At 41.2% G+C, this 27,984-nt stretch overlaps 1 protein-coding gene across 3 annotated transcripts; it reads right to left on the reverse strand.

Moving 5' to 3' along the window:
* Positions 1 to 143: 143 nt before the first annotated feature.
* On the reverse strand, positions 144 to 27,555 carry cep170ba (centrosomal protein 170Ba). 3 transcript variants are annotated; one of them, XM_072689758.1, is made up of 19 exons: positions 27,244 to 27,555; positions 26,172 to 26,313; positions 21,676 to 21,765; positions 19,622 to 19,702; positions 19,083 to 19,139; positions 18,746 to 18,887; positions 14,954 to 15,058; positions 13,471 to 13,953; positions 11,331 to 12,184; positions 10,022 to 10,198; positions 8,887 to 9,016; positions 7,186 to 8,790; positions 6,395 to 6,629; positions 5,385 to 5,520; positions 4,998 to 5,126; positions 4,793 to 4,881; positions 3,715 to 3,808; positions 2,911 to 2,962; positions 144 to 2,746 (listed from the first exon to the last, which is right to left on the reverse strand). In XM_072689758.1, the coding sequence occupies exons 2-19, from the start codon at positions 26,274 to 26,276 to the stop codon at positions 2,526 to 2,528; spliced, it is 4,785 nt and encodes a 1,594-aa protein (XP_072545859.1). In that variant the 5' UTR covers positions 26,277 to 26,313; positions 27,244 to 27,555; the 3' UTR covers positions 144 to 2,525. The 3 variants fall into 3 exon arrangements, with proteins under 3 accessions (XP_072545859.1, XP_072545860.1, XP_072545861.1); XM_072689759.1 differs by lacking the exon at positions 10,022 to 10,198; XM_072689760.1 differs by lacking the exons at positions 144 to 2,746; positions 2,911 to 2,962; positions 3,715 to 3,808; ... (1 more) ...; positions 4,998 to 5,126; positions 5,385 to 5,520 and having other exon boundaries at positions 6,421 to 6,622.
* Positions 27,556 to 27,984: the final 429 nt, after the last annotated feature.

Below are 27,984 nucleotides of genomic sequence, written 5' to 3' on the forward strand. Positions count from 1 at the left end.
CATGGTTCAACACAACAAAGGTCAGACATTTTACAGCACCATGTCTTTTAGAAGCTTTTCGATCAACACATCGAAGTGATCTAAAGAACAAATGGTAGAAGTATCCTTTAAGAAGAACCCATAAAATGCCCAAGAAACCCCCCCCCCCCCCCTTCAAAAAAACAAAACAAAACAAAAAAAACAGAAGGTCTAGGTCTTTTGCTGGACGTTTTGGTTTCAGGATGCTTTAGCTCTACATTCAAACATCTAGGACAGTGGTGTTCAACCCTGCCCAGAGCTACCTTCCTGCAGACCTCAGATCCAAACAATTAGTACCTTCAGAAGTTCATGACTGCTCGATGGGGTACTAGATTTAAAAAAGGAAGTCAAAACATACAGGAAGGCAGTCTCACAGTAGGCAGTTTGAAGACGAATATAGGGAAACCAACAGAAAGAGCAAAAAGTGGGGTGGATACAAAGTGTGCCCAGTCAGTTCCAACCTCTGGCAAGTGAAGTTCTTTGAAACTGGCTGCTGTGCAAAAGCAGAGCACAGAGAACTTAACTACAACTTGAGCAGCATTTCCATTAGAACAATCATCCCTCCAGACAATATGTACCTCTGATACGTTTCACAGGACAGAAGTCCCTTACACTTAAGCTGGGCTTGAGTATAGAACTCTGCAACCCTTCTCAAACGGAATCCACCACCATCTTAAATAACAATGTGTTTACATCTTTACTACAGTCTGTACTTGAAATGTCTCACTCTCTGTTAAGAGGAAATGAAAGCAGTTTTTATATCAGAGCCTGAAACCAGAACAGGGACATGTGTTCCATCAGTGCAAGGCAACAGCATTGCACACGGACTACATTAGCTTTCATACGTTACGATTGTCAAAGAGTGAGGAATGCAGAGTAGACAGATGCACCTCAATTCATTTACATTCCTCTTAAATACAAACATGAGCAGCTAGTATTTATGGCAACTTGAGGACGCTTTGGAAGTGAGAAGTGAGGCTTAGGGTTCCTCATTGACCTGATTTGTAAGTTTCTCTGTGTTGTGCTCCATCAAACATGACTCGTACTCAAGTTCACACTTTCAATAAAACAAAACTCATCAGTTTCATTATGTTGTACTCCGGTAACACAGTATTGATGATGGAAGTGCAGACCACGATTGTACACAACCTCTTTGGTATAATCAAACATTTAATAGTATTTAGTATTCAAAGGTATTTAAAGAATTAGTATATATATATATATATATATATATATATATATATATATATATATATATATATATAACACCACTCCACCTCATCCCCAACTCAACCCAAAAGTATTGGATGGAGCACCATCATTCCACAGCTCAATGCATGGGGCTTTATACCCCTCTAGCCCACACCTGCCATTAGGCATGGTGTCAGTAGGTTCATGTTTATCTGCTTCAGAGGGTTCTATTCTATTGACAATACTTCTCTACATGAACTAGACAAGTTGTGTGTGTGTGCGCACACACGTGTGCATTTGCACATCTGTGTCAACAATGGGTGCAACTTGGGAGTAACTTAATGAATTCAGTAGAAGGGGTGTCCACAAACAAGTGGACATACATGTAGAGTATATCTATCATTGAAAATTAAGCCATGTTCACATTTAAATGTAGGTAAAAATGTGCTCATTAATGCTCCCTGTGTGTAGAACTGCATACACTTGAGTGTAGTAGCCATGAAGTAAATGATGTCAGCAGTGATGTCATATGTGTTGCATGTTCTGCCGTATTCATAGTTCATGGAAATGTCAGTTTTCTTTAGGAGCTCCGATCTGTACAGAGTGAATGTGGACAAAAGAATAGAAATACAAGTCTGAAGATATTTTGCATTGGCTACATGGATGCAGCTGCACATTACAAACTGCCTTTTTGTGTGTCATCAGTTCAGTTTGGAAAGGAAAGAAAAAAATATTTACATACAAAGAAACATCTAAGAATTAAAGTGCCTTCTTTACTACTTGTGACAAATGGTAACAATAATAAACAAATAAATCTATGTAGTACATTCTTTAATGATCCTCAGTATATAAAATACCCTGAATAAAGTTACATATTTTCATAAATTAACTTACCTTTTCATGTCAATCACATTTAACCAAGATCAAATGAAGAACAAAAATGATACAACTCAAATACAGTGTCGTCAGAGAGGCCACAGAGGCCTAAAATCCTTTCTCCCAGTCTAACAGCCTCGAAAGCCTGCTTTACACAATGAATACCAAGTTTTTAACAACATGAACCAGCATTGTACCCTCAATCATTTAGTGCTGCGACGTTTTTTTTTTCCTGGTGCAATATACACCTTAGTGCAAACGGCCCCATTAACGCCAAACCTTAGAAAGAATCTTTTAAGGTTGATCAAGTATTTAACTCTGCATGCTCCCAGCACACTGGTCACTGAATGTCCTAACATTAGTCACCAATGACTGTTCAAACGAGCAGCTTCAATAACAGCGGCATGTTGACAGGAGGAGAGGGAGGACTTAAATCACTCTCACACGACAAAACCTTCCCCCTCAGACCCCCTACCAAACCGCCGACTGCCGGCTGAGGGTCCACCACCACCCCCACCACCACCACCACGCTGAGATGAAGTGGTTCTCCAGTCTCTGGGAGAAACTCTGAAGGTCCTCATTCCAGGTGTAGATGGGCCCCCAGTCACTAACGACTTGGCCACAGCTGGGTTCCCGCTGGGTTCAATGATTCTGTTGATGACTGCGGAGGATGAAATACACAGGCAATTTTGACACACGTCATATGAAGACTACTGCGTATGTTAAAACACTATGTTGTATTCAACTGTTTTATGTGCGAAAAATAAAATCAGCCCTTTGAGCGTCAAAAAAAAAAGTGGAGGAGAAGAGGATGATGATTCATACCTTCCAGCCGTTTCTGGATTCCTCTGAGGTCTCGGAGAATAGCCGTTATTTCCTAGAGCAGAGAAATAGTGTATTAAGGTAACAGTTCAGTGAAAGCTTTAGTGATTTATCATGTACACCAGATGCAGTCAAGACATACATGCTTGGTATCTGATGTGTGCTAGTTTAGAACAGGAGATGCTATCCTAACATTGCTAACAAACACGCCACTTCTAACGGTCACCTATAGTATCTCCTTACATACATACATTTCTATAACACCACTCAAAACGCGCACATACCTTCACTGTTTATGGAAGAAAAATCTATGTGGTTTGGAAAACTGTCTTACTTTAGTCTATAAATGTAAAGATAAACTTCTCCACAGAGTTAAATGGCACACTAAAATTTCTACCCACACCATTTAACTAAATTCTTTGTTGTGCCCCCCATTTATTTATTTACTTTAAATTTATTTACTGTAAATTGATTAGTAATTTGCAGCCAAAAGGGGTTAAAAAATATTTAGAAAAGCTAGATGAACAAACAAGAACAAACAAAAAAGAACAAACATCCATGTCATATAGTACTGCACGCTAATTAAACAAATTAAGATTCTGGCAGATTCCAATGATTGTTGGCAACATTAGCCTAGCATCTCCAATTCTGAACTAAAGAAGCACATGAAAAACATCAAACATGTCTTGGCCGATTGACCGTATCTGGGTCAGGTCATGTTTAGTTTATTCCTTTAACTAATGCAGGGAGAGCCCATATGTCTAGCAGCATCATTATCTAAGTAAGTGTTCAGAAATACGAACTTACCTTGTTTTGGGTTTCCATAGTTGGAACTTCATCAGCAGCATTGACCTTTGCCTCAATCTCTTCCCAGACCTCTGTCTTATTATGGAATAAAAGCCTGACAGGACACAAATTGAGAATTACATATAAAAACAACCAAGATCAGCAAGCATTACAGCAAGCATTGAGGGAAGGACTACATAAAGCAGTAAAATGTTTGATACCGAAACATTTTCCCATTATGGAAGATCATTTTAAAGATTTAATTCCCTGGTCGGTGTGCACTGGGAATCCTGATTTTTTTGGAGAATTTAGGGCATTAAAATAGCTTCAAAATATCATGACAACAAATTACACTATGCAAAATTATCTATGCTTTGTAGTTTTCCTTTAAAAACTGTAAACAGAGCAGGGCAGAGACTAATCCACTGCAAACATGCATAACATGCATGGAGAATTCTTTATTTTGTGCTTATTGAATTACAGTGGATGTATTATACCTTCTGCAAAGATACATCATTCATTTATCCTCCCAGAGTCTGGAGAGCTGTAACAGTCCCATTCCAATTTCGAACCCCCTAAGCGTTTGTGAGATGTGTGTGTGTGTGTGTGTGTGTGTGTGTGTCTGTGTGTGTGTGTGTGTATATATAAAAAATAAAATCAGAATCTAATCAAAATAGTAGTGGTAAGAGACTTTTGCAATGTGTGTTTTTTAAATAACATTCATAGATCTTGGTTGTGCATGTTTAGTCAAATGTAGGTAAATTTTTATAAATCATACAAAATGCTGAGAACAAAATTAGACTGAAATTGAAGAGGGCCTGATCTCTGCAATTTCACTGATTAAAAAAAAAAAATCTGTATAACTAAAATGACCAAGAGGCAGAACTGTTCATAGTGGTGGTGATGGGAACCAGATGTTGGAAGCATTTAATGTCTGCATAGCCTGATGCCTAAAACATTTTTGTTATATGATTATTTTGGTCTATAACATTTTAAATACATTCAGGGAGAAGAGGCTTCATCAATGGCAGTGCTCAAAGAACTGCAACAATGCGAATTAACCAAAGGCAATAAAACGGACTTAAATTTGACAACTCACTTGATTTTTTCAGTCAGCTGCTCTGTGTTTTCTCGGATAGCCATGGAAAGCTGGGAGACAGGATTCAGCATCCCATTATCCAGGGCAACCTAAAATAAATCAAATAATGAAAACCAAATAAATCAGAAGGAATGAAATTTACACAGAGACAGAGAAAAAAAAACCTGAAAGTTGGAAATAAGGGAGTCTGAGAGAGTCATAATACCTGTTCCTGGTTCCAGCTCTGTTGTTTGAGGCTTTTATCATTAGTAGTCTGGTTAGAGTTCCTGACCACACCTGAAACTGGTGGAACTTTAGGGTAATTAAGGCTGGTCTCTGGAATCTGATGCCGCAACTGAAAGCCAAGTAGAGCATAAAACACTTAATAAAAGTGGGAAAGCTAAATAATGTACCAAGATATCATACTTATGTTTATACATTTTCTATGAAAGACTTCAAGAGCAAACACACAGGTACACAATGGAAGCATAAGTTATTGATGGGCTCTAAAACATTTAGTCATATTACGACTGCACTAGCTGTGTTCTTCTACAACACAAGAATAACCTAGATTTTAGAAGCGAGAAACTGTTTAAGACATTGAAAAGATTACCTCTTCACAGATTGATATAGCAGACCCTGGTTCCACAGAATCAACAGAGGCAGAATTCTGAGGCTCACCATCTCCAGCAACATCATGGATTTCTTGAGCCAGAATGGCCAGGTCTTTAGCCAGATCTTGACTTAACCTACCACAGAACACCACATATCTTGCTCAAAGAAAAAAGCTTCAGAAACACAACAAATATCAAAGACTTGAAAAAGTCAATCGTACATTATTTTACCTAACTTGAAATTTTCAATATTTTTAAACTAAATTTTTAATTAAATAAATAAATAGTCATTAATTTACAAGATGGACAGTCTTGCAAGTCTATTGTTTAATCTAGTGATTATCTAGTCTGATGGTCTTCACTGTTTAACATGGCAAGAACTATCAAACAAAATTACAGAAAAAAATAATTGTTATTGGGATTGTAAAATACCTCAGGGACCAAGCACTTTATTAGTTACACCTGTATATTTATTCATTCATGCAAGAATTTAAATCAGCCAAGTGTTCAGTACAATGCATAAAATTATGCAGATACAGGTCAGCAGCTTCATGTAATAATAAAAAAATAATCTCAGTGATTGTATTTTTTTTTTTTAATTCAATAGAACACTTTGACATGTGGTTGAACAGGAGACAGCATAATGAAAGTGCACCTGAAAAACTGCAGGAATTGTGTGACATTCGTGTCAACATTTCCCAGAATCTCAAAGGAACAAGTCCACCACCTTGTGGAATCCATGTTACAAAGACATAGGGCTGTTGTAAGACCAAAGGGAGGCCGTACTCTGTTACTAATAAAGTGCTTGGTGAGTATCTCAGGCTCTGATTAGTTTATTTTTGCCACAATATTTTTCACTACTGCTGACTCACTGAAATGATTAAAACAGTGCATATTAATGTGAAAACCAACATGCAGCCAATCGATCAGAATGCAAAATTTTAACAGACAAAATCCCTGGGATTTTTACCCAGTACAGACGCTCTGTATATATGTGGGTTTTTGTTACCTCGCAATCTCTGCACTGTGCGTTGTCCAGTTCTGAAAGGCATCACTCTCGTGTCCCTCCCCCTCAGAGTCTCTGGTTCTTGAGACAGGCCGCACTGGGCCAAGATTCTGCGTTCTCGAGGTGTTCAAAGCTCCTGAATGGTGGGAGCGTTTATGTTTAGGAGTGCTTTGGTTGGACTCATACTCCTCCTCTGAAGTGGAGGTGTAGTCTGAGCCCTTCTGACGTCTCCTGGAGCCTTGGCCCAGGGAATTGCATTGAGGAAAGTTTGGAGAGCACCAGGGTAATCAGTGGAAAGTAAAGTATAAATAAGGAAGAGAGAGAAAGAGACCAAATATATGAGAAAAGAGCCAAAAACCCAGATCCCAAGTCCCACTGACAGAAATAATGGTTTAAAGTGACCTCAAAAGTGCTCACTGAGTCAGGGAGTTAACAGCCCACTCAATGAGCACTTTCGTTGGTAATCATTAGATTTTTAATCAAAGATTAGTGTCTGAAACCCCATTACACTAGCAAACTGGAGAACAAGTACAATGGCCTGTTAGTTAGAGTCACTAAACACAGTGGAAAGCAACAAAAAGCACTGTTACCACTGAGTCAGAGACTTACAGAGCAAAAGATGAGATTCCTTTACTGAGAGCAGAATCAAGCACGAGGACTGGAAAAATTGTCTTAAAAATGTTTACAACGCGCTACAAAACGTGGAGGAAAGTACATACATCTATCAGGAATAACGTGTAAAAAAAATATATATATATTAATTTCTATGGAACTCTGAGTAAGACCATACTCACTAGCTGTGCTGCTAGCGTACTTCGCGCTGCTTGATCGTCCACGGATGATAGGCTGCCGGGTTATCGCCCCTGAACTCCTCTGTGCACTAGTTTTGGTGTCCGGCACTGAAGCCTTCCGCACTGAGAATCCAGACTCTGAGCTGCGGTTGGAAAAGCCAGTCTTGCCTGCAGAAGACTCTGTGTCACTAGGTGTTGTAAAAGAACCAGTCCTCTTTCTCGGTAAAGCCAAGATATCCAGACGGGAAAGCTTCCTGCTCTCTTGGGACCGAGTAGGGTTGGCATCAGAGTTCTGAGATGTGCGATCAGTCTCAGTACCATCGTTGTCAGATGCGTCACCTAGGCGCGCGCGGCGTAGCATGGAGGTCCTTGTAGGCCTTGGTGCAGAAAGGCTGTTTGAGCGCGACAGTGCTTGGGCCACTGCACCTTTTATGGACCTGCTGGAGCTCTCTTTCTGAAGTGGAGTAGTGTATTTCCTATGAGTTGGACGGGAGCTGAACTCCTGGTCGGAGACGGTTTCTGGCCACTGACGCATAGTGGAGCTCTGAGGCTCATTGCTGAAGTCTAGAGATCCATGTTTCCCTGAACTATGACGTAGATGCATGCGCTTATCTGATTCGCCTTTACAATCAATGTCTGCTGGATTGGACCTGCACACCTGAGACACAGAAACACCAGAAGGCTGGAAACAGTTTTGTTCTTGCACTTGCTGACTGGAAGACCTTTTGTCCTTCAAGAGTCCACTAAGGACCACTGGCTTAATAGGGGCAGAAGTGACATTTTTACCACTACGCTGGCTGACTGTACTGGATGTGTCTACATCTGACTCCCCAGAAAGTGAGTCCTCCAGAGGACAGGGGGCACCGTCATGCTTCTGCACTTGGAGCTTGGCTTCTAAAGCTGCAAGAACGTTCTCAGTCTCTTTGAGGTATGATTGAGTGTCTTGGCTGCACACAGCTTTGAATGCATTTTTATCGCTGCTGGACGATGGACTTGAGATATGAGGCAATCTTGTAAAATGGATGTCATCGCTGGACCTATCCTTGGTAAAGCTCTCTTGTCTGAGGAGAGATACAGAGTTTTCCACAGACTGAGAGGCTTCCCTACTGGGAGGAGAATGATTGGATTTGTCAGAGTTGTGGCTGCCATGTTGTCTAGTTATGGTGGCTGTAGAGAACTTTGGCGTACAATCTTGGTCCTTTACCATCTTGACCCCACCAGAAGAAGGAAAGACTTCTTGTTTAGACGGTGACTGACTTTTAGTCTCCGACCATGTCTTCTCTGGTCTTGCAGAACTAGTTTTACTACACTGCTCCACAATGGAACCGTCATCTGACTTGCTGGCATCGCTTAGGCTGTCTGGTTCAAGATCGTCCTGGACATATAATTTCTGCAGGTCTTCTTTTTGCCGTGAACCTCGTATGTTTTTCTCCACATTCGGTAGGTAAGAGTCTGACTGCACGTGAATGCTGGGTGGTGGAGTTTCTGTTTTCTCCATGGAAGGCAGTTGGGGAAGAATTCGCCGTGCTCTAGAACTTGGACCACTCTCCGATTCTGTGCTGTCAAGGTTTCGATTAAGCATAGTCTGATGGATGATCCGTCCATCTGCTGAATGGTAGGTTTAATAACAAATAAATAAGTCAATTATTGGCATAAATAAAATGTACAAAATAGGTTGGGGAAAAAAAGAAGTCTTACAGCTACCTGCAAGATCCATCTGTGCTGGGATGTCAAAGAGTCCTGCCGCTGAACCGGAGTCTGAATAGCTGTCAGCCAAACTAGCCCAGCGAGAGACCCACCTGGCGTTACCAGTAGTTAAGACCATTGATTCTACCTGTGGAAAAGAAAGAGAAAACTACTGTATAGATGCCACAACATCCAAATTAATTTACTACGATTACTATTTCCATTTTTTTTAAAAAGTGACCTTAATTATTGGTATGATGTCAACTCAGAATTATGCTGCCAGAATGATTAATTTTTAATCTTCTACATGCTACTGCATATATCAAGAAACTGACTTTTTACCCATCACCGCTGAACCCACAAAAAGGGAAAAAGTAAGAGAGACCACAAAGGAAAAAAAAAAACAAAACAAAACAAAAAAAACCCAACAACCAAGAAATAGTTCCAGGGGCAGAAACAATTACAGGGGCCAAGCATTACATCTTAATATAGCTGAGGGGTAGTTAAAATATGCCTTGATCAGGACACCCCTAGGATTAAATACACTACTGCCATTGGACATAAATGGTTGGTAGTGCATGTTTTTAGAAGTTAACAAGTGGTGTAATGCTAGCCATTTTTCTGCCAAGATATTTTCAGATATATTTAACAACCAATTCAGACATTATCGCAGTTCAATAACAAAACGCGTATCTCCAAAATGGTCAAATGCAAAAATGCAAGTCAATTTAAAATAAAAAAAGTTCAATCTGAGTAATTTAGAGCATTTCTATTGGTCTATTCATCCAGAAGTATTCACACAGTGTACTGAGCAGCTAAACAAAACTAAAAACAGACAAAAATGGAGATATATTTTTAACAGCGGCAATATAATCATAATACAGCGTTTCAATCTTTTAATAACAAATATTTGATCAGGACACAGTATTAACAAAAATATAGCACACTTTGCTGTAATCCCATGGCAGAAAAGGAATTAAACAAGTAAGTAAGTAATTTAAAAAAAAGTTATTAAATGCTTGGCCCCCTAAAAACATGAAGAAATCAGTGGAAGCTCAAATCAATGATTGGTTGATTGGTTGACAGACAGACTGACCCAAGCTATAGACCTGGAATTAGCAAAATGGCATTCAGGGCCCAGGTGTGAGGTTACCTGTGCTGGACCCATGGATGGGTCGCTAAGGCCTGGGTATTGGCCCAGTACTGGGCCAGGACTACTCTCACTAAGTGGAAGGCTATCCAGGCCCTCTCTGTCACCAACTATTGTCCTATACACTGTTGCTCCTGAGGGCTGACTGCTGTGCTCAGGACACTCACCAACACCAAATACCTGTCAGGAACAAAGCATGCATGAGTGGACTGGGATGGTATAACACAGTCTCTCTGGGTGAGTGGACTTCAGATTAACTGAGGTTTTTGCTTTTGTGTAACCTGAATACACTGAGGCATATTGTTTCAAAGTGACCAAAGAGAACGCCCTGCCAGTTTTTCCTAAACATCTACATAGAGAAGGGAGCTCAATCGCAGTCATTCTACTGCATATTTAATGGCATAAAATGGTTATTAGGGCCGCACCATACCATTCTGCGCCCCGTTGAACAAATTCAGCCCCCCCACCCCCAAAGCTGTGTAAGTAAATCCAAGAAGTGCACAAAAAAATTAAACCCGACAGTTTTGTTCTTAAGACCTGCACTATAACTACAACTACTAGCTTAAGCTTACTAGCCATAAGTCATCTGTTAGCATTACGTAATCTGCACGCAGTCTCAAATCGCTCCAAGGAGGCCCCTTTATGTAAATGTAGTGTCCCAAATAATGTTGAAATCCACTTCAAGAAGTCTGAGGTTTGATGCAAGTGTGTGACTACTTCAGCATGTAGTTAGCACTACGCTAACAAGTAGCTACAGCCATGGTCCTGGCATAAAAGACGAAATACAGTCAGTGTGCTCATCACCACACTAATAACCAACTCACATTAAAAGTGCTGAAACGGAACAACTACTAATGTACTTCTTGGATACGATTTCTGTGATTTTCTGCATAGGAAAGTGATTGATGCCTATATCATTAAGCCCTCCCACCCAATAAATTTCTGACCCCAAGTGCGATTAGCTAACCGTGCTGAGAAAACAGGGCTCAGCCCGGTTTGTAAGTGTTCTGTGCCGAAGCACGTCCGTGTGGAAAAGTCACCAGAATGGTTAACATCCATGTTCAGAACTGTTCAGTTCTGCAGTTGAAAATTACCCATAATTATATTTGCTACTTAAAAATCCCCATGTTAAATTGGAAACACAGAAACACACTCATTACACAAAGCATACTTGTGAATCACTTGAAACTTTAAAACCTCAAGTTCCTTTTCTATTTGCTGGGATTTTTCCACCACATATGCCCATGTCTCTCTGGTCTCATGTTTAAGCTAGGTCATTCAGCAAACAGCTTGTACAGAAAAAAAAAAATACCTGATCAATCCTGTTTCGTGCCTCTTCCACCTCTTTATCAGGTCCATCCGTTTCAATAGTGTAGGTGCCAGCATCACTCAAGCTGTCATCCTCTTCTGGCCTGGTACCTTTAGTGGTCTTGACATCTGTGCAATTGGCGGGTTTGGGCGAGAGTAGCGGTTGCTCATGGGAGGGTGATAAGTCCCGAGTTGTATTTAGAGCTGAGACAGGTGGTGGAGACAGAGTAGAAGGATTATTTGTTATCATGGAGACTCTTTCGGAAGCTGGTGAGGGTGTGGAGGACTGGGATTTCTCCCAGGTGCTGGTGAAACTGGGTTTTGATACCCTGAGGAACTCCGCTGCAAAGTCCTGTGCCAGTTTGGACCTACGTCCAACGCTATTGAACGCTTTTGAAGAAGCTGAGCGAGAGGAAAAGTTAGAGGTACTGATACGAACGTCAGTTTTCTCTCTTCTCAGCGATCCAGCTCTCTGAAAGCCACCAGAACCTTTAAGGGGAACGGTAAACTGTTGAGTGGGAGCACTGCGTATAGCCTGGTCTGCAGTCTGGGGTGGACCTTTTGTCTTCTCTATTCTGTTTTTGAGGGGCACATGGGACTCTGGGGGAGACAGGTTATTGGTAAAGGACTGTGAACGCTTCTTGCGTGCATTGTCGTCAAAGAACTCAATGACAAAAGCTTGCTGGGCTTCCTGTTTGCCTTGATTTTGAGACCGAGGTGTTGAACTGGTGGGAGGTTCTTCCCTCTCTGGAGGAGTGAAAAGTCGTGGAGGCGACAGATCTGCTCCCGAGACATCTTGTGTATTTGAGGCTGGATCTTCAGAGTCACTCTGTGTTCCATCTTCATGATGGTGTCCATCTAACAAAAACATTAAAACAATATACCATCAAACTTAAAACACCTAAACCATCTATTGAATAAATAAATGTCTATTGATTAGATCATCAGAGCTGCCCCAAATTTCCAATTGCCAACTTTTCTTTAAAAAGCATCACAATATTAAAGTTCATGTAAACTTGGAATTCAGAAGTGCCTGTTGACTGGTCAATATGAACGTATATAATTGTATTCTAGCGTTCGGCTCTCATTGTAAACATGTACAATGATTTACATAATTATTAAGATAAAAACCTGGAAAACTGACTACTGGTATTGCTTCAGTATTGATACGCACCAATATTTGACAACACCAATTAATTTAAGCATACATCATGCCCCAGCAACCTGGAATGCTTCTTAAGCCCACCTCTGGACGCCAGTTTGTGTAATATTTCATATAATATTCATTCTTAATATTAAATGGTATTTACTTAGTAATTGTTACTGCATTTATATTATGATCATACTTTATTTTACTTTAGTTTTTCATCTGTCAATGATGCTCCACTTGACCACACTGTACTGAATAGAATATCTTAACTTTACAGCCTTTACCCACAGACATTTGCTTTGAGATTTCAACATCGGCCCTTTCTTCACAATTTTTGAGGTGGGAAAATAATTCACAGACCTTTGGTGACTAGTGATGGGCACTTCTCTCAAATTTGCTATTCAATTTTTCACTGAATTATTTAAATATTATAACCACCCTCTCCCCCATGACAATTACCGATACCAAGGGTAAAAAGACAAACATTCACATTACTATATCCCGTAGCCTTTATTGGAGTAAGTAACCAGGCTTTACCTGAACTTGACCAGAAAATAAAAACCATGTCAATGTGCTCCAGGTTCAGTCAAGAATTAAGCCTGTCGAGAATGAGCCCTGCTGCAAAAAACACACTCTCTGACAGCATGGATGTACCTGGCACACACAAGCAGGCTCTTGCTACCTACACTACGGCTATTTGCACTTTCCAGCAATCAGGGGATATGTGTAAAGTTTTAAAGAGTTCAGACATGTCTTCATTTTTTATGTTCAGACGTGCCATTGTCTAATTTGCATAATATCAAATCATAATTTACTATTTTACTTTCATCTTTCGTGACTATTTGACATTTGAATATTCTGACTTCTCGCTACTGGTGACAATGACCTACCTGTGTCCATGTGCATTCTTTGCAAGTGGAATCACACTCATACTCTCTATACTTTTAAAATAAATCACATGGGTGTTTGCTTTTCTGTAGGTTTTGCTGCTTACCTTTCAGTACTGTTTTGTTTATAGAAAGGTCGCTCTTTGTGCTGTAGAGATCTTCTGATTTGGACTTCCTCCTTGCCATGCTTGCATTACTCTGCACCAGCCAATCAGCCACTTTGCTCTCCGCAGACATTACTTCTGTTGGTGTGCAAACTGACTCCTTTGGGGTCTTGCGTTGGCGGAAGGAGAACTTTGTAACATGGTCTTTGATTTTGATTTTTCCAGGAGTGCAATCATCAAATTCAATTGTGAAGGAGGCATGACTCTGTACTACGGGAGGTGTAGGGGGTGCCCTATTGTCCGTGTCTTTTGTGGGGATCACTTGGACCTCGGGCTCTGCAGTTTTGGGCCTTGACTGCAACTCCTTAGTAGGTATCTCAAAGTAACCTTCATCCTTTGGGTAGGAGAAGACAGGTTTGCCTTGGCCATCTTGATGTTCAGACGTGGAGCCATTGATTTCATGCCTGGAGTCTTCCTTCTGGTACTCTGTGACAACAGACAAGCATGAGCATGAAACTAGACAAACTTGGGCATCTAGGTTTTAAGCACCAATACAAACACTGGGCTGTTTCTTCCCTTTCTGCTTACAATTAAAGTGATAATTTACAGTGTATTAATCTAAAGCCATATTATATACTGTAACTATAGTCAACACACTGGGAACCTGCTGTTTTGGACCCCTGACCCGATCGTCTAGGCATCACAATCTGGTCTTTGTCATAGTAGCTTCGAGCTAGCACAGTTTTCATGCGTCCAGCAAAATCTTCAGAAATGACTGTTCTGTTGCAGCCCAATAGATCACACTTATTAACAGGTTCCACTGAAACCAAATTCATATATGGTATTCACTTTACATCAGTGGCTTAATGATCAGTGCATATAACATAAAACCAAAAGAACGAAATGCCCATCCTTTAAGCAGTCCATATGCTTCGTTCAAACTGCACTAGACCACCTCAGGAGGCTTTAGTCTGCTTATTTGATACATACCAGGGTTCAACTAAGGACATGCTTATTTCACCGCACTAACAGAGCAACAGCTTAAGAGTTCATTTTAACTAAACCTAGTGTGAAGTGTAAATACACCCTCAGATCTTCAAGCTAAAAATACAAAGATACAAAGAGACATCCTCTAAAAGTGCTGTTCTATGACTTTTAGGTTGACTTGGAGGAATATTGCATTCAACAACAACAAAAAAAATTAAATAAATAAATAAAACTGCCCCGTTTGTGTTCCAGGTTGGAAATTGGCGAAAACAATGACTCCTAACTCTCCTTAGGCTTAAAGTGGCGCTAATCCGTCACAAGGCTGTGCTCACTGGCCTGTCCTAAAAACCTTTCAGTCTTTCACTTTCACCAGATGGCACAGATCAGCGACAATTTCCAAGAGGTAACTTCAGGTAAAAACAAACATCAAATGTAATTACTGATTACAATGAAAACTATGCAATCAATAGCAGCGTGGCACAGTCAGGATGTTACAGACCTGCACTTGGCTCTCTCTGCTGACCCTTTTTCTCCTCATCGGCATCACCCCACCATGAAGGTTGACCATACAAAGGAGTAGGCTTTGAGACTGGAGGCTCTGTGGCTGAGAGCAAAGAAGGAGAAAGAAGAAACGATCATTAAACAAGACTTTAAACAACTAACAACTTGTAGTATTCAAGAGGGTCCTAGGTCAACTCTGTGCCCTAGAGAGATCATAATGGGTTGTGCTAAAACAAAAGGCATTTGTGTTCAGGCACAATGAACCAGTCTTTTACTAATTATATTTGCATTAACAGAGTATTTACACAGCTTATAATATCTCAACCTGAGCTAAAAGTAGAAATCTTCTCATCAGTGCAATGCAAAGAGTATGTCCCCTAAACAAATGAATGTTGCTACTGCCCAGTCTTCAACTGAGAAGGTAACGGCATGTGTGTTGCGTCACATTATTTCCTTCCAAGCATTATGAGGAGACATTATCAAATAAAAAAAGTTAAAAGAATGCCTAACGCTAAGAGATAAACCAAGATCCATAGTAATTATGCGTTTTTTTAACAGATGTATTTCTGCTTGCCTGAGTACACGCGATTACACTTGCATTAAATGTGGACAAGACCCAATCCAATCAGAATGTGTCTTAGGGTGTTTACAACTGGCCTTTCCTGAGGACTGTTGAAATCCAAATGTGATCTGAGCACCAAAAACGCATGTCAATGCAAGGTGTAAAGAAACCCAAATGTTCCTACAGTACCTTCTTATTTATCACTAGGATAAAACGGGGCCACTAATAATGTGATTGTGGGAACTAGATTTGTTTGGATTGGCATTACAGAGAAAATAAATTGTAGAGTTATTGCAATAAATGCAATAAAAGTGTGGATATTTTAAAAAAGTATGTATTTATTAATTAATATGGATATAATTCATAAATCAATATCCAATAATTGTATCTAGTAAATGTGGCACACAATTCGGTCTGTGACGTATCTTTCTCTCTGTGGTAACATGAAGCACAGTAGTTAGCTGGTCAGCTAAGCAAAAACACACAGCCTATTGTCCCTCCCAGCTGAACCATCATGCTGGATGGCTGGCCCCATTAATGCAGAGTCAACTAAAGGAGTACAACCCCAGGCCTCTGTTGCCACAGTGACACTCTGTAGTATCAACAGAAGGAGAGCAAGGAACAGGCATGGTGCATTCCTTTGGTTCTACGCAGACAAGCAAAAATATCCAAGCAGCTCACCACATACACAAGACCCCAATCTTGAAACGTATTAAGATCCTCATTCATTTTTTGTCCTGATTAGATGTTATGTAGGTTGGTGGAACCAGTGACCTACAAAATGCAGGTTTTATCCTGCCAAGATAGCTGTGAAATGGCAACAGTGTGCAACAACAAGTGAATGTGGTTGTACATGCAACACAGTGCTAGCAGTTGGGCAGGGTTGGACACACCCGACTGTGAGTCAGCATTACAGACTGCTCCACACTCCTTCGAAAAAAGTGGGCATAGAAGTGCCCTTCGCAATGCTACAAGTCAGCAAAGTCTGCTTTTAAGCCTCTCTCAGAGTGTGTCTATACATTAACCTAGGTGCTGGATACAGAATGCACATAAACAGAGCTGCTCAAACTTTTTCCAATTCCTAATGCATCCAAAAAGTAATGGAAGTCTAGAACTGCTTTCACACTAAATGTGGTTTTTGTGGTGCTCACCAATCATGTCAGCACGAGCAGCTTTTCACACCATTCACACGATATGTTTAGTGCTCACACTCCCTGACCCCGAGCACAGAAGATCTCTGCATCTCTTTCTATGGAGCTTGAATGGACCTTTGGTGCACAATTCAAGGCTAAATTATGGTTGGTGTAGCATTGTAGGTATCGCCTCCCCCATGGTAGACAAGGGTTTGATTCTCCTGCCAGGCAAACACACCACACTATACCAGTAATAGTCTTTGGTGCAAGACTTCTAATGCTACATTCGCCTACCTGTGTAACATGATTTAAGTGCAAGTCGTTCTGGAGGACATTAAAATTACTCACCAAAAACACAAGCAGACGGTTGTGCGTACAATTTAGCTTGTGTACTTCAGCTACCCATTCCATGTGCTGGCTAGATTAAGATGACTAGCTAATGTTAACTTACACAGTTACCGCAGTAACCTCTACCAGTAAAGGATACAGCAGATTAGCACATAAACCACAAAACTGGAGGACCTATATCATCAGCGCTGAGAATTGCCAATAAAGCAGGGGTGCACAACTTCAGTCCTGAATGGCCGGTCTCCAACAACGTCTGGTAGTTGCCCTACTCAAACACCCCTGATCCAACTGTGTTTAATTAATTACCAGATAAAAAGGGTGTGTTTTAGTAGAGCAACTACCAAACTTTGCTGCAGACTGGCCGTCCTGGACTGGAGATTTGCAACCTGTTGCGGACTGTAGATAACTTGCACAGAGGGATTTGACGCAGTCTCTGATTGCAAACATGACAACAAGGGGGACAATTCTGGCTTCATATTGATTGGAATGGTAGGAAAAGGAACCACTCTGTCCATGTGTTCTACAGTCCTTGTGTGAAACTAATTACACAAGATGAAGATGTTTTGGTTGGCAATAAACACAAAAGTAGCTCAGAATGCAAGGTTCAGGTGCAAGATGCTAAAATAAGAAAACATAAATGATCATAGCTTATAAAGGAGGAAGGATATGTGCTTAAGAGGAAACAAATGTGGACACAATGCACACAAACCATGCACAGATTACATATCCTGCTCCTCAGAGGAAACTACTTTCCCAAAGCTGTGCCTACATACAGCCTCCATAAAAGAGTCTGGCATCAACCGCTTTGTGGGTTTTTTTTTTTTGACACCAAAACTATGGATCACACGACACCAAAAGGATGTCAAAATAACCAAACCATTTTATTCTGGACCAAATAAATTATTTACTTACTCACTAATTACTAATTGAATATTACCAAATCCAATCTTCAGTGTTAAATGACTTTCTTATTAAATAAGAACTGTGCTGTAGAAAGTTATTTAACTGATTTCACCATGTGTTGAACTGGTAATCTTACCAGTGCTGGCTGCAGTGCAATTCCAGACTAGGATTACCTCGCACCCAGGTGTTAATCCCATCATGGCACATGCTAACAGCATCAGCGACTGTGGTTACCTGTGCTGGTGTTACGTCCTTCAGTTCCACAGATTAACACCAACTGTCTCCTCTGATCAGAAGAACAGCGTGCAGTCAAAGAGCCTAAACCATGCTACCTCAGCCACCTCAGAAGCCTGGCACGCAACCCCACAACGTGCACAAACCCCACGTTAGCCATTAATGTGCATACTCAAACAAGGTTTAGGATGGTATGATAATTGGTGGGTACTGGCTTTCATTACTCATACTCTAAAATTAGTCAACACAAGCTTGGCATCTAAACTTTATTCTATTACTTTTATGCAGAAGGGGGAAAAAAAGAGGCTAATGCAGCCAAAAAGCAATGGAAGTCTAGAACTGCTTTCACAATAAATGTGTTTTTTGTGGTGCTCACCAATAATGTCAGTACGAGCAGCTTTTTACACCATTCACATGATATGTTTAGTGCTCACACTCCCTGACCGAGTCTGGCTTTCATTACTTATTTGCTACATTAGCCTTGCATTTCCAGTGCAAAAACACTAAAGAAACAAGCCTTGGCATTAAATGTGTCTTGGCTGATTGCTTATCTAGCTCTGGGATGAGGAGAAAACATGCTGTGAAATGCATTTAAAATGCTAAATGTTACCTGTGGCAGATTTGCGCTCACTCTTGTCCAGCTTTGAGCGAGGCGACTCTGTGGATTTATGGCTCTTCTCTTCCGTCTGCTCTTTCTTCTTGGCCTCCAGAGCCTTCAAACCCATCTGCAGCTGACTGGTGTACTTCTCATGCTGACAAGCACAAAATAACCAGGTGTGAGTGCACCAACTTGTGTTTCATAAGTTTAAAAGAGAATACCTGCACACACACACCCAAAACACAGAAAATATTACTTGTGTTTAATTACTAGGACAGCCTGACTGATAGCCTTTTAGAATTGTGAAAGATCAGGCACTCAGAAGTGATCAAAACATGCACACATGTACCTTAAGGGCCTCCTCTGGAACCTTGTGTTGACTCCGCTCCATAATGTAAACGTGAGAATGTGGGAAGAGTTAAGATCTAACCGAGTGAGAACATGTGAAGCATGAACAATGAGTCAGCAGAGCAGAGAAATACTGTATGAGCATAGGAAGTACTGTATGAGACAACAACACTACAAAACAGGGACACACAAAAAAAGATCCACAATGCTTATATGTTGCTCATATCACCACTCTTACATAGCTGAGCGCTGTATAATTTTGACCTTATTCACACAAGCAGCAGCACACTCCCTGGGAAATCTGTCTCATAAACAAGAAAGCTGCTTCACTTGCCATTGTCTAAACGGAATTTCTTGCACACTCCATTCTTTTTTTTTCTTTTTTTTTTTTTTGGTTAGGGTGCAACCAGGCGAGAGTGGAGGAGATTTTCAGCTTAGCACGGACCATAATCTCAAACCCCTGACTCAAAGTAGAGGATTAGCATTAGGGGAATTCTTTTTGTATGGTTACAGCTGTAATGCTCCAGCGAGGAAAAGGATATCATATCCGAAGCGAACAACATCCGAGAGCTTCAGGGTGATGTAGGTCTGGTCAGGGATGCGGAGGTCATTTACGAAGGTCTGCAGATCAGAGACAGGAAACAGAAGATAACTCATGCAAAAAGCTGCTAGGTAGACACAGCAAGTTTAGTTTGGCCAACACTGCCCAAACCTTATAAAGCAAAGCAGCATGAACGTAAATCAAAATCAGCAGTGATATACAATACATACATAGGAACTATTAGAGACAATGGTCCTTATTCACAAACTATTGATAAAATGTTTATTATTTGTTGTTAATAATAATAATTATATATATATATATTATTAACAGTTTAATTCAGTCCTTCTCCTATCCAAGAATGCTTTGATATTAAGGGGACTACAAGAAGCAGGAAGAGTAGCCAGAAATATACGATGCCAGGCCATTCAGAGCCTCACAGGTCAAGACGAGCCCTGAACCCTGAAGGAAAGCCAAAGAAACATTAGGGCAATGTTTTAGTATGAGTGTAATGCCAACATGAATCTGGGTAACTACAGCATAGGAATGAAATTCAAGACCATGACCTATTTACCAGGGAGCCCACCCCAAAAAAAAGCAGTAACAAGTATTGATCCCTGGGGAACACCTTTCATAACAGCATCAATAGTAGATATATACTGCCACAAAGTAACCAAATGACATCTCCCAGTAAAGTACTGGAAACATAGTGTGAGCCAAACTGGTAATGCTAATCCCAGAGAGGCGAATAAGTAGCAGCATATATTCTGGTTTACTTTAAGGCAGCATTTAAAAACTAGAAGAAGCAGAATATTAGGGCACAAATCTTTGATGACACTTAATAAGGGTATCTTAGTACTGTGCTGAGGATGAAAGCCAGTTTAAATAGGTGAAGAGTTTCAGATAAGAACAACTGCAGCTGGAAAGCCATCAACCCTAATATTTTATCATAATGATGTTTGTTTGTGAAGAAGAAGCAAGGCAATGAAAAATAATGTGGTCTGTGTAGTCTTTAACCACATTAAGAACAGGGTGTGTGGGGATTGTCAGAGGTGTCTTGGCAGCTAGCCATTCTCCCAGTAAAAGTTAAGCCACAATGTCTGCACGTTAAGACATTAATAAGATCGTGCCGGTTATATAACGAGACTCTCAGCCATGAGAGGCCAGCAAAAGGACAGGCAAGGGGTGAGTGAACAGAACAACTCTCACATGTCGGCAAATTCTTAAATAAAACTGACAAGCCAGAAGTGTTACATTTAACACAACACACATGCAAACAGCAAACAATGCAGGGGAAAAGAAGAAGATCGAGGTAAAGGAAAAGCATCTTTCTCTTTAAGACTGAGGAAGCCAAAGCTTATTCCTGGCAACAGCTCTGTTGAGTCCAACACTGTTTATCTACACGACTTCAACTGAATACATGCAACCTCTCTTTCCACGGCCTTGCGAGCAGCTACAAAGCAGGAATGCAGCTTCGACTTATGTTCTAGTGCAGTCATAACTCTTAGTGCTAATGTTACAAGGAGATAACTTGTGGGAGAGGAAAAGGAACAACTCAAAGACATAAAGATCCCTCTATTCTTCTACTGCAGTCACTCCTCCTAGCAACAGTCTTGTCAAGCGGGCCAAAGCACTCTGCATGCCTGGACAAAACCATCCAACTTTAAGTTGCATATTATAGAACATTCTAGCGACTTACACAAACATACAATATGACTTCAGTACTAATATAAATGCAGCATGCACCTTTTTTGTGCTGAAAATTAAGTGAGACAAGTGGCCGGAAACCCAAGTATTTGTTTAAAGTAAGCCTATTCAATTACCATTTCAGGCCTATCTGAAATTCTGAAAGTCTCTAAGACTGAAAGTATTTGCCCTCACTTTAATGAGTTTATTTTGTTTAATCAAATATTTGGAATATATAAAATGACTATCTCTTAAGCTTTTGAATATTCAAACAGTTGGCGGCATACCACAAATAACAAACTGTGTGTGTGTTGAGTTATACTCAGAAGCAGCTGCGTGTGAATGAGAAAGCCTACTCTGAACTCACCCCATTGAGGCTGCCCAGGTCTTTGACGAGGTGTTCGTCTGTGGCAGGGTCATAGTTGATCACAGCATGCTGTTTGTCCACACTGCGAGACTGGGACAAAAGAATATTGGGCACAAAGAAGCTTAGCAACAGGGAACAACCTGAGGACTTCAACTACAAGATAATGAAGCCTCATTAACGCAACATACACCTACAGCATGGTGACATGACCAAATTTATCATTAGCACGAGATCGCAATATGCTTTTCTGATATGGTCAGCACTTCAAGTACACAAACTGTGTGTTTCATTATAGAAGAGAGAGAGAGAGAGAGCTTGGACAGTTCTGTTTAACTGGATTTGGCAGTACAGGGTTTTAATTTTGGTATTATTAGAAACAATGTTTTTTTCAGATATAAACAACCGTACCATAATAATGCGTGTGTGTGAAGAAGAAGCAAGACAATGAAACATAATGCAGCCCAAGAAGTCTTTTCCCAATTTAAGAGCATTTGTCATTTGTAAATTGAACAAATTTCAAAATAAACATTGGCGAATGTCAGAATGTTTGAGGAAACTGTATACATGGGTTTCAAGAACAAATTTCTGGTTTATTTGGTTATTTTTTCAAAACAGAAAATACAGCATTGCGTAAACTAAAAAGTTTAGTATCAATATATTACATTATACTTTTTTTTTTTAAACATATGAACACAGCAGCTTCTCTTCACACTGCACCAAGATTTCATGATGAATGGGCCATCAGAACTGACAAAGACAACTGCTCTACAGTCACTCAGAATAAAGCCTTTACAATGATTCACATTAAAAGATAAGAGCATTTGCCTTCTCCTGTAAGGTTAGAGATAACTGTTTTGTTGTTGTATTTATGACTTACTTACTCCTAACACGAACCATCAGCCACCTAAAGAAGGCACCACAAAGGAAAACCAGAAAACTACATGGATATTGGCAGGCAATTATAGCACAAAAAACAGACAGGCCCAAAGAGACACCCATTCAAAATAAACTGGCTATGTAAACAGCAGCAGCAGCGGAGATAAAGTTATCAGTGAACGTCCCGCGGAAAGCGTAATTTGCAGAGAAGCCTTATTTTGTCACTATCGTTTGTTGTCTTATCTTCCATTCATCAAAGGCTGGGAGATGTGTACTGGTGCCAGACACACGGGCAGCCTTGTTAGTGCTCATCAGAGGCTCCTCTATGAGTTTGTGACATTGTGTCCAAAGCCAGGGAGGGACACTCTTCTGCTTACTGAGCCCCAGCTATTGTCCAGCAATGCTGAGCATTTAACAAGCAGAATATAGCTGTGCCATGCTTTTAGTGCTCATTATTTCCAGGGCTGTCACAAGTAATCTCACAATGTGATGAACTGGGTTTACAGAGCCTTGATGAATCAGCAATTTAGTTAAAGTGTTCAGGAATCTCGAAAAAGCTCAGTATGGTCCGGTTCACTGTTTCGGTTGTTGACGAGCCAAACTTTTCCAGCCAATCCAAGAAAATCAAAGACAAAACCTGTCCTTGTAAACACTGTGTTGGATGTTGAAGATGGGTAGGTAATCAGATCGACTTCTTCCTGTTCCTGGTGGTCTGGGAATGGGCACCACACAAAGTAGCATCAGGGATGGGAGCCCAAAAGCTACTGCTGCACAAGCCAGAAATGTTGTTTCTTCCAGAACCATCCAAAAACCAATAGACAGTGCATCGTACCCTGCTGTGAATGGGGCTGTGTAGTTGCAGACTGGTCAGAGTGGCCATGCAACAGACACTCAAGCCTTGGAGAAACTGAAAAAGGCCACCTAGCCCCACTTTCTTTTACATCACATGATGGACGGGTGTGTGTGCACTGTTTACCTGCGAGATGCACCGGAACAACAGGTCCAATCCCAGTTGGTTCGACCTGTCGACTTGCAAGACTTAAAAGGATCTGCTGCTAATGTGTCAGTGCCAGATATCCACTGGACTTCACCAGAAGCCTCGTAGAGTGAGCGGTTTTTGTGGCACATGGCGCACCAACAGCACTTTAGGCAGGTGGTCATACATCTGTCTGAACCAAACAGATGAACACATAACTGACTGACATTGTGCTTGTCGCAAAGGGAGCGTGCGATTGTAAGCTAGCCGCTATGGAAAATAGCTACAGTGATCATAAAAATTGCAATCAGGTGGTTGTGGAAGAATTGCTTGATTACTAAAATAACTAAGACAGACCGCCCAAGTTATTACCCTTACTTTCTTCTCAGTTTCATCTCCTTGATCCCATTTGCAGTAGCTTGTACACATAATAAGAAAGGAGTAGGCCAAGCCTGTATTTGGGACATTCACTGCTTAGGTAGGGACATCTGGCTGTGACCAGCGTATTCCTCCTGAAACGTGCTTCTGCGTCTCAATGTTCACGGCCTCGGTCACTGTGAGGAGTTGTTCTATTTATACCCGGACTAAACTGGCCTCGTCAGGCTTGTTAGAACAAACGCTGTGCAGGTAGGCTGCTAGCTGCAGAAGCTTAGCAAGCTTATTTCTGATCACTAAGTCACTGAACGCAAAATTACAGACTCATGTTACAGTACTCCAAACCACAGTCACTATTGGAGTTTAGAGCTGCATTGTTCCATATGTTGACATGGTTTAGCACAAGCCTGTGGCTGGGAGGCATGCTAGGGAAATACCAGTGTGCACATAAGCAGAAAGAATGAGCGTTTCTACTACAAAAAAAAAAAAGGTTGGCCTCTTTTGAAAAAAAAGGAGAGGCTGAGGTTTGGACACAGTCAGCATGCATGAATATGGACAGGATGAGCTTTTGAGTTGAGCTAACCATTGTGGTGAAGGAGGCATTCTGAACTAACCACAGAGCAAAGCAAAATGGATAAACAGTTTAAAAGGCAGGCTTCTTTTTTTCCAGCGGTCTAAATAGGCAGGGTAGAGTAAGCAAGAGGAGACTGGCGGGGGTGGGGATAGATGGCGAGAGACTCCAGGGTTGCTTTCTGGTAGTAGAGAAGGCAAATAGCTGTAAGACTATTGTAGTACAATTACCAAAACACAAACAAGTCTTCTCCAACACGGTGTCAGTTGGGTTGTCCCTCAAGCAAGTGAGAAAAACCTCACCTTCAACTAAGCAGATCATCTTTAAATACCCAGTTGACCTTCGCCTTAAACAAACATACTGAAATACAGCACGTACAGCATGGTCTTAATACTTTAAAAGGAGAACTTCATCTTCGGATTCATCTTAACATTTCACTGAATAACGTTCTGAATGACTGTCACACTTTTGAACTGAATCCGAACAATTACTCAAAAACTCTGTAGCCTCCCAGCCAAGTTGTAAATTTACTAACCAACTAGACTGTTTAAGGCTTTTTTTTTTCTAGGTCGCCAACAATGGATGCAGCACCAGGGGCCCTTTAACTTAAAGCTCACAAAGTAGGTTTCGACACCAGCCCTCACAGACTTCGGAGCTGACACATAAGAAGACACGAAGTGATAAAGGGATATCTGTGTGTGAAGTCACTGGTTTGAAACGTAAACTGGATGGAAAACTAAATAACAACCAAATGCTCAAAAAGTGTTGGATTTCAGCTGTAAACGAAGATGTGCAATATTTTACTGCAGGGCTGGAGAACGGTCATCCTGATTACAGCATACTATTGTGGTTTTCCTGCTCAAGCTCACCTGATTCAACTCACTTGTTAATTGCCAGGTTTAGTAGGCGTGTGAGAGCAGGGAAATCAGCACAATGCAGTGCTCCCCTCGGTTCCCCTTTCCTGTTTTAATGAGCCCCTCTCCCAAACAAGCCTAGAATCGGTCCTGGGTGCAGACTTGTGTACTCGGGACAAATGTGTGAATACGCCCTTACAGTTTCCAATCATATTTGCACTGATTTTCCACCAACACCCTTAACATAATACACTATAGATTACAATACGCAATATTTTTCCTCACATTACGCTGCAGTGGACAAAAAGAACTTGCGGTGCCACCTTTATTGTTTCAGTATTAAAAACTGACCATTTAAATGATGATTGTAATTTAATGCAGTTAACCAGGACAAATTCTGCTCAGTTTTTAATACAACAGGCTGTTCTTCAATGTTGTAGAAGTGCTGACAATATCAACATGCTATTGTATTTTCCACATGATGGCTATAAATTTCATCACAACGTCCAGCCCTACCTTCAATCATTTAAAGTAAAGACTCCAAGTTGTCTCCAACTCCGATGTGACAAAAAACGACTGCTTTAACTGCTGAGTTTTGGTATGATGTGTTTACAAATCAATAAATACACACAGCAATGTACCAAACATTTTATTATGCAAGGATGACTCCAGCAACCTAATTTCAAGAAATGACCTATAATACGGTTCAAATGTCTTTATGACAAACCTCTGATTTACCTTTTCCCACTCAAACAGAATCAACAGGTTTGATTTCAGAGGTATTCAATTCCGGCTGTAGTAAGTGTGTGTGTGTGTTGCGCACAACACGTGTGTAAAGCCTCACCTGCAGCATCAGCTCGCAGTCCTCCCGGCCAACAAAGATCATCTCCCGTGGCAGGCGATGCCGCATGCCCGAGCTGCTCACCAGGAACCAAGATGTCACACTCATCTTCACACGCTTCGCGAAAGCCTATTCAGCTAGCATCCTGCAGGGCAAAGTCACAGGGTTAATCAAAGGCCTTCACACAGACGGATGGAGCAACATAAGACCCACCAGCAGTCTGACCTGACACAGAGGTGTAAAACAGTCACTCCTCCACCTCCAAACACCACAGACCTCACACTGATCTCTCTCTGACCACTAGTGGACACTTTCATGGTAGCCCCCTCCGCTTTTTAGCCATCCAGACTGCACAAAGGTCCAAGTCCAGACCCTTTAGAAGTCACTGTATCTACAAAGCCTCAATCAATCCCACTCACGGCTCTACAGATTAACCTTAAAGACCACATCGGTGACACCAGAGCAGCTGGACCTGGTGTTCAGAGGTGACCTCTCCCTTCCTGGCTGGCCTACGCCTTCAACATTACACTGAAAAGTCTGGTCCAGGACTTCAACAGCAGGCAGCTTCAGACGCAGACAGGCTGATTCTCTTCTCTTCTCTTCTCTTCTCTCGCAATTCCAGGTTTGCTGGCACAGCTTTTCCCTAAATAGGAGCCATTATATGAAGCTTGCCAGCTCTTGCTGTGAGAACATCCTGCTTTCCAAACTCATGAACGTAAATTTCTGCTCTGACACCATCTGGCAGTGGAAGTTCCCGGTGTCTTCCCGAAGTGGCCGAAAATGATTCCCAGTGAAATTCACCTTCTTAATAAGCTTCGTGGTAAAATAACTGAAACCTTTTCGTGGAGTTTCGTCGCTGTCATTATAATGAGGCTACACACACACGGCTATTGATAAGGGAATGGCTAACCAGCTAAGCTAGCTGCCGTTAACGGTTAGCAGTGCTAGGTGTTGCCGTGTCGTCCGTGTTTTCATCAAGTTGACTGACTAACTGACCAGCTACAGGCGTTTCGGCGGTAAATAAGGCTGGGATAAGGCCATTTTTCGTTGCTCATTTAGTGCAGCGCAGACTTACCCAGTCGAGCTCGGCGGGTGAAAACTGTGCTGACTAGTTTTCACCAACAGGAAATATCAGCCAGCGTTTCCCAAGTGCGAAACAAGCCCCGACCCTGACATTCCCAAACCGCGCCGTCCCCAACCGTAACGTCAGTGTTAGCCAGAGCTACCTGCAGCACAGATATCGCCTAGAACCCGATGTTCTAGCTAGCTCAAAACACGAGGTTCTCCTCCCCGTAAAGCTAGAACAGCCGTAGCTATAATAAACATCTAGCCACCAAACACAAGCTGCCGTTTGTCCTACAGGTGGATGAAGAAACACACCCTCCCTTCTCAGACAGCAGCTCGTTTTCTAGTTAAAGCGATGTACCGACTCGAACGAATCGGTTCTTTTGCAAAGATTCTTTCCAATACAATAATCCAGCCGACTCACTAAATATTTTACTTTTTTCTTTTTTTTTACCATGTAATGCGTTTAGGAGTGCTAATAAAATGACTGGCTGTTGATGTTCGTTTTGGATCCCTTTTACATTGATGTGTCTGTGCTTTGTGCATCCAAGGGCTGACTCTGTTAGTGGGAAATGGCATCTGACTGTAGTAGTAGTAGTAGTAGTAGTAGTAGTGTGCTGGACTCGCTGAGCCTCAATGCTGACTGCGTGAGATTATTAGCTAGATAACTACTCGCTAAGTAGCTCATGAGGTTCCGTTTTTGAATCAGGCGCTTGATTCATCGAAAAGAAAGTTCAAAAGAGTCGGTTCA

Source organism: Salminus brasiliensis, chromosome 10 (assembly GCF_030463535.1).
Source record: "Salminus brasiliensis chromosome 10, fSalBra1.hap2, whole genome shotgun sequence".
In the NCBI taxonomy this organism is placed as follows: Eukaryota; Metazoa; Chordata; class Actinopteri; order Characiformes; family Bryconidae; genus Salminus; species Salminus brasiliensis.